The sequence below is a fragment of the Tetranychus urticae genome, chromosome 2, assembly GCF_039701765.1.
Source record: "Tetranychus urticae isolate SD_2017Ah chromosome 2, NJAU_TeUrti_SD_1.0, whole genome shotgun sequence".
In the NCBI taxonomy this organism is placed as follows: Eukaryota; Metazoa; Arthropoda; class Arachnida; order Trombidiformes; family Tetranychidae; genus Tetranychus; species Tetranychus urticae.
Window position 1 is genome coordinate 28477701 of NC_142959.1, and position 12757 is coordinate 28490457.

Here is a 12757-nt window from a genome sequence, read left to right on the forward strand (position 1 = left end):
GAATGTTGATGACAATAATTTTAATGAAACTGAATAAACCAAAAGTCCATTGTTAATGAGCATTTTTAGTTGATAAACATTTCCCTTCTTCAACTGACCATTTTAATTGTTCATTTGAAAAGTTAAGTAAAGATGGAGGGAAGCACGAAAATAGAGTCAAAATTGGCTCAATTAAATTTAATCGATTAACTATAAATATTGTTGGCAAGCCAAATGCAACCCATAATTGAACAACTTGACATAATGTTTAATGATTATGAGTTTTAGTCAATTGTTATTCATAAATCAATTTTGCATGAATTTTGTTTTGCGATCATTAAATGAGGGAAAAGAGAAAATCTTTTGTTTCAATTGTTTGCCTGAGATTTTCATCTTTTCATTCCCATTCAAGTTAAACATTTACATGAAAATATACTAATTTGAGGAAATTAATTGTTGCAAATGGTTCTTTATTTCAAACGAAAAGCATTTAAATTTGCTCTTTGCTCTTGCAGGATGCAGAAGAATCTGGTGAAACAATTGACATGGAAGTTCTTGAACCATTGGTTGGATCATCTGTTAATCAAGTTTACCCATCATCGCCTCTAATTGTCAACAATAATGGTTCAATTAAGCACACAATGGACTTCAATTTGTATGCAGCAAAGAAAAACATTTCCCAAGGATTGATTGATATTGCTCTGTTAACGGCAAACTTTTCCCAACTCAAGTTTATCCTTTCAAGGGTGGACAAATGGCCTTTCCAGGTTGACTTTACCTCTTGGGGTGAAACCTTTAAACTGATCAATTTGACTCTTGTTTTAACCTCCATTGGCTTACAGATTTTGGTCGGTATTGCATTGCTCCTTTCAGCTCGACTTAACCTCAATGATGATGGTCGTACTCGACGAGCTGAATCTTGCAATACACTTATCATTGTCTGTGTTTTCGTAATTACGGTTATAAACATTTTTATTGTTGTTTTTCTCGATGATTACGAGGAGTTTGAATTGGTTTAAAGGAAGAATCGCTTCAGTAATTAACTCATTCTTAGTGGTGTCGTTTTGTTGTCTGTGTGTTTCATTAAATCATTAAAAGACTAAATGTTCAAAGAGATAAATTGACTCTGATCATTAGCTAAACTAAATCATTTACTGGTAATAATGGCAAGTAAGTGATTCAAAAATGCGCTTAGAATTAATTTTATTTTCTTTATGTTTAGGTAATAACAATTATATGGCAATAATGGTATTAATGTTGAGATGGTTCAGAGTTGAACTGTTTTTTTCTCGTCAATTTTTCTCGAGTTCACCGATGATCTCTCATTGTTAGCTCCAGTCCAAGTAAACAGACCAATAAACAATGTTCAATAAGACGAAGGTTGACGGGAATCCCCAGCGAGAAACTTTGTCAACAATTAAAGCTCGATCGCGTCTTTTGACGAAAACGGACGATCGGAAACTACCTCGACGACTATTGGTTCGAATCTGCAAGGAACATGAGAATAATAAGAATAGAGATGAGAAGAATGGTTTGTGTTAGAAGATGAATAAGAGCGAAAATGGTTGACACAAAAAGAAACTTACTTTTGTCGAATTTTCATTGACTATTGGAACGTTGTTGCCTGTTGCCGTTGATGCTCGTAGTGAGGGTTGATGGTAAATGTTTGTCGTTGTTGTTGTTGTGGTTGGAATTGAGTTTAATTTTTCATCGGCAGTCATCAAAATGTTGACCAGTGCATACTCCATGAGCGAGGCAAATACAAAAATCGTACAATAAGACATGAAAATATCAATTGCCTTGATGTAAGAGACGGGTGGAAGTGACTTTTGAGATTGAGCATGTTGAGTGCTTAAGGTTAAAAGTGAGGTAACACAAAGGGTTACCCGAGCAGGCACGGCTTCAGGTTTGATCCAAAAGGAGATCCAAGACATTATCACGATAAGGCAGGTAGGAATATAAGTATGAAATATATAATAGCCAAGACGACGTTTCAATGTGAAAACAACTTCAACGCAAGTAAAGTTTCCTGGACAAGAGAAGGAAAAGAATGCTCACAATTAAATTAAACTTTGCATTTCAACAATTATAACTGCAACTGTTGCTAACTGTCATTTGTATATTTGCTTTTTTCGCGAAGTAAAGGGAAAGCTCGATTCATTTAAACTTTTATACGGAACTGAACCCAATTTGCATTAAGATTCGATAAATTTTAAGATCTTAATCTGCTCTTGACATGAATTAGGTTAAGTTATGAACAGTAAAAGATCCCAAGTTGATTCATTCGAAATTTATGGTTCATTATTTGGATTAACATCAATTATCAAGAAGAACTAGAAGAGATTTTTGCTTTTTACTCTTGAAGCTATGGGTTTTGATGAAAATGAAGTTTTAAAACACTAAAGAGTTCATGTATTCATAAGCAAAATATGAAGATAATATCGAGTATTCCGAGATGTGTTTCAGTGTGTAATTCCACCATAGACATATGGATATACATTAAAATCTGTTGATATTAGAACACTTAAACTCAAGTATTCTCGAACAGTTTCCGAGACTTTTTGTTGAAACAAATTCAGTTGTTCAACATTTAACCAGAAAATGCAAATAGTTTTTAAGTTCATCACTTAAGCTCGCTCATTGTTTTTGTCAAGTTTTGGGAACAAAACAAGTTTCTTGAATTGATGAATTATCCCATTTCAAAATTTCACTCTCGATCAGAAAAATGGATACAATTTTTGCTTGTTTGGTAAGATGCGATATGAACTGTTGTGGTAAGAAAATTTGCATTGAAAAGGGAATAGAAAGAGTATAAAAGTGCTGTTTGCTTGTTTGTTTATCGAAGAGAATGCTGTAACGAAACTGATTGAGACTGAAATCCTAACTGAAAGTTATTTAATCCTAAAAGAAACTTCATTGATTTGTTATTTGCTGCAAAACTGTAATTCAGAACTGTTTAAATGCAAGTTAGGAAACAATTACTTACCAGACGAATAAACTTGACTACAATCGGCCAATTTGTAATCAACCAACTCGTGTTGAGGTAATTCAATTGCAGATTCAACAACTAACGGTGATTCAGTTTCCCAATCAAAAATAAGATCATCCATTGTGTATGAAACTAGATGTTAAAACAATAAACTTTGTATTAATAATTCAAACAGTTTTGTTTGCATTTTGCGTTTGCAAGTGCATCTTTAGTTACTTACGGCTTTCGATTTTGAGTTCACAGGTTTGAGTATCATGAGGATAAGATTGAAATTTCATGGCACATGAAAGCAGCAAAGTTAATCTGTAAAAAAGAAAAGGATTGCAAAAGTTAACATTCAATTGTCACACTTCGAATCTGCATTTAAAACAGAATATTGCAGATTAAATTGTTGTTAACCTGCAAGCAAAGTTAAATCATTTCAAGATTTATGATAATTTCCAAAAGCCAAGAACCATTGAAGATTGAATATAAAAAAGTGCTAAGAATTTCATTTCTAGCCTCAAGAAAATGCTTCTTGCTAAAAGCAATAGTAAAAGATGATAATCACTTTGAACAGAAAAAGTCGAAAAATTTGATCGTTAAAGACCATTTTCTGTCAAATTATTGCGTTAAAATTTACTTATTGAACTCGAGAGAATCATTGAGTTTACAAATGAAATGTTGATGTTGTTCACAAGTGTTACCTCAAAGGACGAAAATCAATACCTCGATAACTTGCCTTCGGGTGAACCTTGCAAGCATAAACCAAGTTATTGTGGTTAACCATAAAACCCATTATCCATATCAACCAAGAGTAAAATAACTTTAAAAGTAGCTTCGATCTGTTGATTAATAAACTAGTCAACCATAAAGAATAACCATTTTGCAGCAAATAATCAACTTTATTCAGATTTGAACTCTAATAAAGGCTATAAAACTTATTGTCTTTCAGATCAACCAAGAGTAAGTAAATGCAATAAAATTGAGTAAAATTTTCAATTCTTTGCTCTTCTAACCATTCCGTTAATAAATAGTCTCAACCTTTACCTTTAAATGCAATTTACTAAATTACAACGAAATTTGCATTGAATTACTTTTCAAGTGAAATGGTGAACAATTGAATTAATTTTGCAGCAACAATTCGATGCACAATAAAGTGGTTGGATAATAAGAAAGCAATGGCAATTCGAACCCTTTACTGTCTCGATTGATTGATTAGCATGCAAACTAAAGGCAGGTAAAAGACAGTGATTGTGTTGAGTAAAATGATGATTGATTAAAGTCAATATTGAGTTGAAGGGAATGCAAAAAATCGCTAAATTGGCTAAAAGGAAAAAGAAACAAAAAAGACTCGAAAATCAATATCAACATGAATAGCAAATTACACCTTTTTCATATTATTAACACTTGAAACAAATAAAGATATTAGTTGTTAATAGTAAGCCTGGTTAAAGTCGTAAACACAAAGGCACAAGGTAAGCCTTTAACCATCAACTGAGCAACTTGGCTATTAATAATAGTTGATCATGTAAAGTAGGCAAAGAAGGCGAACAAAGTAAGAGCAGTGGAACAGAAAAACTTCATGTCTGGTTCATGATAAATTCAAATTGACATTCACTGGTTCAACAGAAAAGACTTTTCAAGAAACCAAAATTTTCTTCGCACGATTAACCTTTCCTTGTGCCCATTTCGTTCCAATGGGTTTCTTGTTGCCTTATTAAGCTTGCCAGTCAACATTAAATTGCATTACAATAAAGTTGCAGAATATCGAAGAGTAAAAATAGTTTCAACTTTGGACTCAACAAGAAGCGCTGCAAAATGGTTAGTCGACTTTGAATCGACAATTTTAGGTAATCACTTTGATTGCAATCAAACCTTTGTCTTTGCCCTGACAGTTTAAATTGTTTCCATAATCATTGATCCAAAAACTCGAAACATTTTCCTTCTACTCTTGAAGACTATTTACGGCACTTTCTGGAGTTTCCTTCATATTATCACTCGATATTGGCAGTGGATAAGAATCCTGAATATTGATTGATGAATATTCAGCCGAATAAAGTGTTTTTAGCTTTTAAAGCTGCTCAACTTTTGGTAATGCATTACAAGTCAATTTTGCATTTTACTCGAAACAAGAAAACATGAAAAATGATTTTGTTTGCTTAAAACTTGAATCGTTTCATCAATGAATCCATTTTTAATGTAAAATAAGATGCAATTTCCATTCAAATATATGAAGCATTTGATGTAAATTGTTTGAAAGTTGTGTTAATATCTAAATTGATTCATTTAAGTTTACAAAAATTTTACATTTCACTTCTCATGTTAACAAGAAATGAAATTGCGATTCGTTCTGGACATGATTTACCTCTAATCAGGTAAAAATGGTAGACATTGGATGCTGAGGATTATTAAATAGTTCATAAAATAAACATTGAAACACAATTTATTATCATCATTAATCTGATGAATGACCATCAATTAACGTTTATGTTCCTCTCAGAGTTTATTGAATGGACTGAAAAGATTCACTAAATGCTGGAGATTAACTCTTTGATTTGTGATGAAAAAGGACGCTTAGGAAGGATTAAAGTTTATTGTTTTTCGTCTGAAAATCCATGTTTTTTCACCAGAAAATCGTAAATAAAATATAATTGCAAAGTGTTCTTCATTTTTCAAGCTTTTCATTGAAAATGGTTTATCAAGAAGCAACCTGAAAGGTAGAAGTCGAGTTTTGCGATTTCACAAGCTTCTTCAATGAAATGTTGAGTTCACTATTTGAATGGAAAATGAAGATTTCATGAAAAGATTGGGACTGAATGAATGCTGTTGCAATGAATAACCATTATCCAATCTTCCACCAAAGGAATTAAAATAAAAATGCTTTTTTCTAATCAACAGTTAATGAGATGATAATTATAATGATCAATGTTACAAAACTCGATTAATTCTGCATTTACATCAATTTTCACGATTAATCTCGATTTGGATTCATTCGACTCGACAGTTTCCATTCAATTTTCACCTCATTCTCTCTGTTTGAGTGACAATCTGGTTGTTCATCGAAACCTTATGAATCACTAATTATCATTGAAGTTATCATAAACTTGATATCATTTGCAATTCCAGGGAGTGAATGAGAAAAGAGCTTTTCGTCAACCTTTTATTCAATGGAATGGAATGAAATTGGACAGAAAAAAGGCAAAAAAGAAAATGAATTTTTATTGAATATCATTATCATCACTTCGATATTATCATGATCCATTTGTTGAAAAATTCATTCCCAGGTTGAGGCAAGAAGAGTTCATCTTCATGTCAACCAAGAGAAGAATATAAATTTGAAAAGAATGAAAAGATTAGGAAGAAAAGTCGAGTAAACAGAAGATGGAATTGATGAAACTGATGGTGTAAAATTTTCCATGATAAATGAGTTTCAAGTGTGAATATTGAATTAAAGATATTTACATTGTTAATAGAGAAGCTCAAGTTGACTTGCTTTTTTCCCTTTAATCATCTTATTGATAAACTTTTTCTTCACTCCTTACTTCATGTTGTCAACTATTATTCATTGGCTGATTCATGGCGATGAAATGAAGAAAAACTGAAGAAAAACTAAAAAAATTTGCATTCAAATTAGGGAAGGAAATGAGCTAAGTGAAAGTTGCTTCTCATTTAACTTGCTAATTAAGGGTCTCGAGTGAATTTACGGTGATTAATTCATCGTTATCATCACTTGTATGAGAACCTTTCAAGAGTAAATTTTCATCGTTATGCTGATCAACTTATTAATTGTTACACTTTTCAACAAATCAATTCACGAATTTGCTCGAATCAAATTACAAGCATCCAACAACTGATACTTTGAAACTCGAAAAAATTGAATGTTTCTGCTTGTTTTATCATGAATAATATTATCATTTGAACCATTGAGAATCAGATCGAACAACTTTTCACAAGAAAAATCAAATTTTCAGGTTCGTTTTGTTTCATTACCAATGATGGATCAACATCTAAAACAGATTTGGAAAAATAATTTTTGTTAGGTTTACATTTGGAATGATAATAGCGAGTCAACATCTAAACTCGATTAGGAAGAATGTTGATTTCGATTGAATTTGAGTCGCAGTTTTTGTTTATACTGAGTTTTAATTGGTCAATTTATTCATACAAAAGGTCAAAACATGAAATGGAATGATTTTTTTCAGTAAATATTATTGTTTGATCAATCGGAATCATTTGTGAACTGAGTGACGAGTTGCTCAAGTTGAATAATCAAGTTTGCTCAAAGTGAAAATTAACATGCAAATAAAAACTAATCAACGATAAATTTACATGATAGTTGTTGAGATTTACTGAGGAAAAAGTGAATAAAAGCAGTTTCTTTGCATTTCAATTGGTTGATTGCTTATAAAGGTTACATTTCATGGAATTAGTGAGTTGAAAAATTTCGTAATTTACATGGAGTTTAATTGAAACGACTGATAGTGAGCAATTAAAGGTTAAGAAAGTGATTTCAATTCATTTTCCCTTGCAAGTTGATTCCTTTCATTATTTCACCTTTCATCAGGTTTACCTTCTGTTATTAATTCCTTCAAGTATTGAACTTTCACAATTGAACCATTTTATCTGATCATCATGTGAACCATGAAATGGTGCTTAATGAAAGTGAAATCAACTTTGATGAGAAAATGAAGATGATTATGATGATAATGAGAGAAGATTAAATTGAACTTTTAGTTTCGAACTGATTTCAAATGCTAACCTTGAATCCAAAAAATAAACTCAAAGTTGAAGCATTCCAAGAGTTGATTCCATGATAATCTTTAAAGAATATAAAAGTGAATAATTAGCGATAAAAGTTGATTTGAAATAAACAAAAAGATTGCGATTCTAAACGAGTTTCATTTATTCGAGTTTTTAAATTGTTCAATTTATATTCAACATTCATTTTCAACTTTTCAGTCTCATGATGTGGCTCTTTCACCTTTTCTTGTGGCTTTCAAGATTACTTTAATATCGAATGATTGAGAATGAAAATAATGGAAAATAATAATACAAATAATCAGATGAATTGGATTCTGATAATTTCGTTTCGTTCCAAACTCAAGTACACTTAATCTTTTCATAACATTTTGTTTCATTCCAAGCCTATTCACTGTTATCATTATCAAGTTAATATTCTTGTTCATCCTTTTTTTTCCTTTTCATCATATTTTTCGTCTTCATTTTCCTCTTTTGAATCACTTTTATCCAACCAAATCTCATTCACTTGTTTCAAACTAAGTTACCTTTTATAATTCACTACATTTCAACAGATTTTATTTTTTCTCCTCATTTTCTTTTCTTTAAGGGAAACAAAAATTATCGTTGCAACGTTGTCAGAATAATGATTAGTTGGTTTGTCATTTTTGCCCTGCAACTTATCTTTTACTGACAGATAGAATGAGGTGAAAATTTCAACCGTGAATTGCAATGAGTTTATTCAATAGGAATGCCTGCAGTTTCATGAGTTACTGACATCCATTTGTTTGAAGCAAGAAAATTTATCCACGAGTTTTCCTGAAATTTTCGGATAACAAATTTTTCTGAGTCGACTTTGTTCACCAATGGAGCAGGAAAAGTCATCTATTCAAGGTCATTGGCTGAAGAGACATTATTCATCTCATTCCTTATATCGAACTCGAACTTGTTTCCAATAATTGGAGTTTTTAAGAATATCCATGAAAAATTTAGATATTAGTTTAGCTTTATTGTTCTAGACTCGCGTGTTTCAATCAGTTTTTAGTAAAAGTCTGTTTTTTAAAGTCTAGAAAGCAAGACCCAAGGAACAGAGATGAGTCAAAGCGGCTCAAAACTGCGTTGTTTCAGTCATCTTTACTCATAGATGAAGCAAGCATTGCTTGAGTCAGCGAATCCGAACTTCATACAGATTCTGAATAGTTTTTAAATGTAGTCAAAACTTATGATTATTCGAAATTTCGTTTCGAGTCTAAGTGAAATGAAATCTTAATTACCCTTTTTGGAAAGTGCGAACTTCAAAAATTCGAAGCGATGCGTACAATTTTTTCGTAGAATGATAAAATCAATGTTTATTGGAAAATGTCGAATTCCATGGTCTGTTATAGTTTATTGATTTACAAAAGTAGTAAATTGAATTTCGATTCAATTCGAAATATCATTGAAAATTTTTCGAGAATTTCATGAACGATTAAATGCAATAATCAAAACTCGAAAAAACAATTTTATACAAAATTCAGTCAAAAAATATTGGTTGTCATTTAATTATTGTATTTTGTTTAATAAATTTCTTCAGAGTTATCCTCATTTTCATCTTCCATGATAGTTTCTTGTTTTTTTTGTTCGCATACCCACGAGGTTAAAGAGTTAGAAACTTAAGATAATCTGAAAAAGAGAATTGGTTTCAAACGTTATTTTGATAGGAAGTCAAAATTTTCATTATAAATACCAAGAAATTACCCTGTCAAGCATTTTCTGGAAAACAGATAAAAATATAGCAACATACTTTCGTCTTCTTCATATCCATTTTTACAGAATTTTTCACTAAATGTTGCAACTATTAATAATTGCTAATAATATGCTTCTCATGTCCAGAACTAACTTTACTATTATTTTTCACACAAACCTGAATTCGACAAATATCAATAAAATTTTCTTCTTTCCAATTTCAATTAGATATTCATTTCAAGGAAAGACATTGAATCCATTAAATAAATCCAAGTCTACAAATCTTAGTTTTGACTCAATTTTCTGTTAATTGACTCAGAGGAAGTTCAGAGTTATTACCCCTTTTCAGCAATTGAGTCACTGATGAGTGAATATTCTGCCCAAAGGCTCCATAAAAAACTTCTGTTCATTGGGGAGCATCCATGAACATACTGAATAAAACTTTAAAACGATCCATAAAATACTCATAATTTGAAAATTTAAACTTTTCTTGTAAGTGTAGTTGAAAAGCAGAGGAATCACGGCATTAAAACAAGATGCAAATTTGATTTTATTGGCAAACAAATTAACCCTGTATTTCATTCCACGAATTACTGGATTATTCATTTATCTATCCTTACTATTATTCCCTGCTTAAATCAGCATCATCTGTGTTCCACCTTTTATATCTTCATCACAACTGCACAAGTTGCTTTGTTTCATCATTTTACATTCTCTAGAAAATGTCAAATCGCATAGAACTTTTTGGTAAAAGCTTTTGATAAACATGTGCTTCTGATGCTACCCTACACAGGCTTGTCTGAAAATAAGAAGATTTCTGAAAATAAACTTAAAATGTTGATCAAAAGTCAAATATGATTCTGCTATTTGAATGTGAGTCTGATTCCGAAACGATTCCCATTAACAGTTATCTTGAGCATTCATAGCAAACATGAGTCTCTCTTAGCGCTCTTAAGTTCGGAGAAAATCTTTTTAGTTCCATGAAAATATTGTACCATTCGATTTTCTCGTTCATATACAAATATTCTTTGCATTCAGAACGTGTCTAGAACAAGAAAAAGCTCAAAAGTTGAGAGTAAACTATTTCGGAGTTTCAGACTGAATATTTCAGAAATTTTGGATTAAATAATAAATAAAGATAAATTTAAAAACCAATCTTCTGTCCACAATTGTAAATCTCATGATTATTTGCAGAGAATTGTTGACGATATCAGTATTCATGATCGAATGAAATGGGAATTTTGGATATTTTCAACTGGATTGTTAAGTGACTGATAGAAGGTCATAATTTTTGAATTAAAGGGTCATTTTTGCTGTCAAAATTTGTAGAACAAAAAAGATGAGACAATTTCTGGAAAAACATCAATTTTCATTTACTTTTCAAGCTTAACTGAAGTAAATTTTGATTCCTTTATTAAACCAGACAGCACTTCAGCTAACTCATTGACCAACTCATCCATCTTAATCTAAATTTTCATGAATTTTGAACCAATCGAACCTTAAAGCATGATTATTATTCCAAGCTGAACTTCAATTGTCGTTTGAATGTTTATGAAATGATGTTTGTAAATATCAAAATCAAAAGTCATTTTCATCTGTAAAACTGTTCAACTTTCAACAATTTTCACAAATCCAATAAAATATCTCATCTTTAGTTGATATTCAGTTGCACCAACTTGACTATTTATGAATAACGATAAAAATGATGATATTATTATAACAAGATTCTTGAAGGAGAAGATAAATAATAAATGATGAAAAGGAAGAGCAATGAGAGTCCGTTTCATTGTGATTAATGAAGATAAGCAGGGATGCTGATAGGGGATAACCGGTGCTACTGTCTCAAGATGTAATAATGATATCTTTTGTTTTCTCCTTCAAGAGCAACTCTTTATCCTGATGCTTGACAATCATTAACTCATCATCACGTATCATCAGTTTCTCATCTGAACCGCTCAAAATTGACCATTGAACGAAAAACAGAGTGAAACTTGAAACAGAAGAAACAAAATTGTTGCAAAAAGGGAAATAAATCATTTCCTTATTTTATTTTATCAAGTTGATTACAAGTTTCCGGTTTTCACTCTTATTGTTTTTTAAGATCAACTAAGTTCATTTTAAAATCAAATTTCATTTGCAATTCAAAATCAAATTCATGGTAAATTTTGCTCAGTTAACAATTTCCTTTGCCAGCTTCGCAATTTAAGTATTTCAAGCAGATGGCAACATTACACTTCTAATACCAGGGAAGATTTTTCATTTCGTAAGCTCCTATCAGTTAAAACCCTACAATTTGTAATAAAATGGATGTGCCTGGAAACCCTACAACAAGTGAATTGGCTGCTGCTCCAACAACGGGTAATTTTGAAATAAAAAGTGTTTCGCACGCTTTTCTTGCAACACGAAAAGGAGATGTTTGGTGTAGAGTAACTTGGAAGGACACCCCTGTTAGGATGTCGGACATCGTAAATTATTCAAAACATATCAACTTAAAAAAAACTACTGCGGCGCATCTCAAATTGTTAAACGAGTACCAACCCGAAGAAGAGGTTGTCCCTAAATTTACATGTCGATTTTGTTCTAGAGGGTACACCCGACGAGACCGAACCATCGAACACGAGACGCGAGGTTGTGGTGCAAGGGGTTCCGTACGCCACAACTGCGAATTCTTCGGTTGTAAACCCGAAGACAATTGCCCAGGATCAATGGAGATGGACGACTACATTGAGCCTCCTGATTTACGAACAACCAATTCAGGAAGAAAGGCCGGTAAAGGCGCAACAAAATAAATGAGTTATCTAATCTACAATAAACATGTATGACTTAAATAAAAAGTTGAATTTTACGAAATGATTGTGTCCTTTGATTGAAAATTTTGAAATTGAAATTTTTAACGTGTTAGACGTTTTCTTCTTGTCAAAAGGAACTGTATAATACTAGTATGGCCCAAATTGGTCCAATAGTTTGTGAAAAATTGAGTGAACAAAAGTTGTGAAATTGGACAAAACCTGCCCATGTTAACCCTATGGTAACATTTTAAGTTTTAGAATTCAAATTTTTAAGTTGATAAACGTTTTCTCCTTATTAAAAGGAACTGTTTAAGACCAGTATGGCCGAAATCGGTCTAATAGTTAGCGAAATATTAAGTGAACAAAAGTTTAAAAAGTTGTGAAATTTTAAATCTAAATATGAGTTTGAATATTGAAGTTGAAAGTTTGGGTATGAAGTGAAAGATTGTAAAAAGTAGTACTCAAGAATAAAGTATCTTAACTTTATCTTTAAGAAGTGTCTTTTTCTCCTTTTTTGGTTATCTTTTTTTTCCTTTTTCTCAGACATACTTATGTC

The 12757-nt window shown here is 31.5% G+C and overlaps 1 protein-coding gene across 1 annotated transcript in view; it reads right to left on the reverse strand.

Moving 5' to 3' along the window:
* Positions 1–1165: 1165 nt before the first annotated feature.
* LOC107368168 (glycine receptor subunit alpha-2-like) overlaps positions 1166–12757 on the reverse strand; it is a 34329-nt gene continuing 22737 nt past the window's right edge. Inside the window, exons 5-8 of the mRNA XM_015935953.3 lie at positions 3189–3271; positions 2966–3100; positions 1566–2008; positions 1166–1466 (exon numbers count right to left, since the gene is read on the reverse strand). Coding sequence (XP_015791439.1) covers positions 1308–1466; positions 1566–2008; positions 2966–3100; positions 3189–3271 — 820 coding nt within the window. The 3' untranslated portion in view covers positions 1166–1307. The remainder of the gene's footprint in view (positions 1467–1565; positions 2009–2965; positions 3101–3188; positions 3272–12757) is intronic.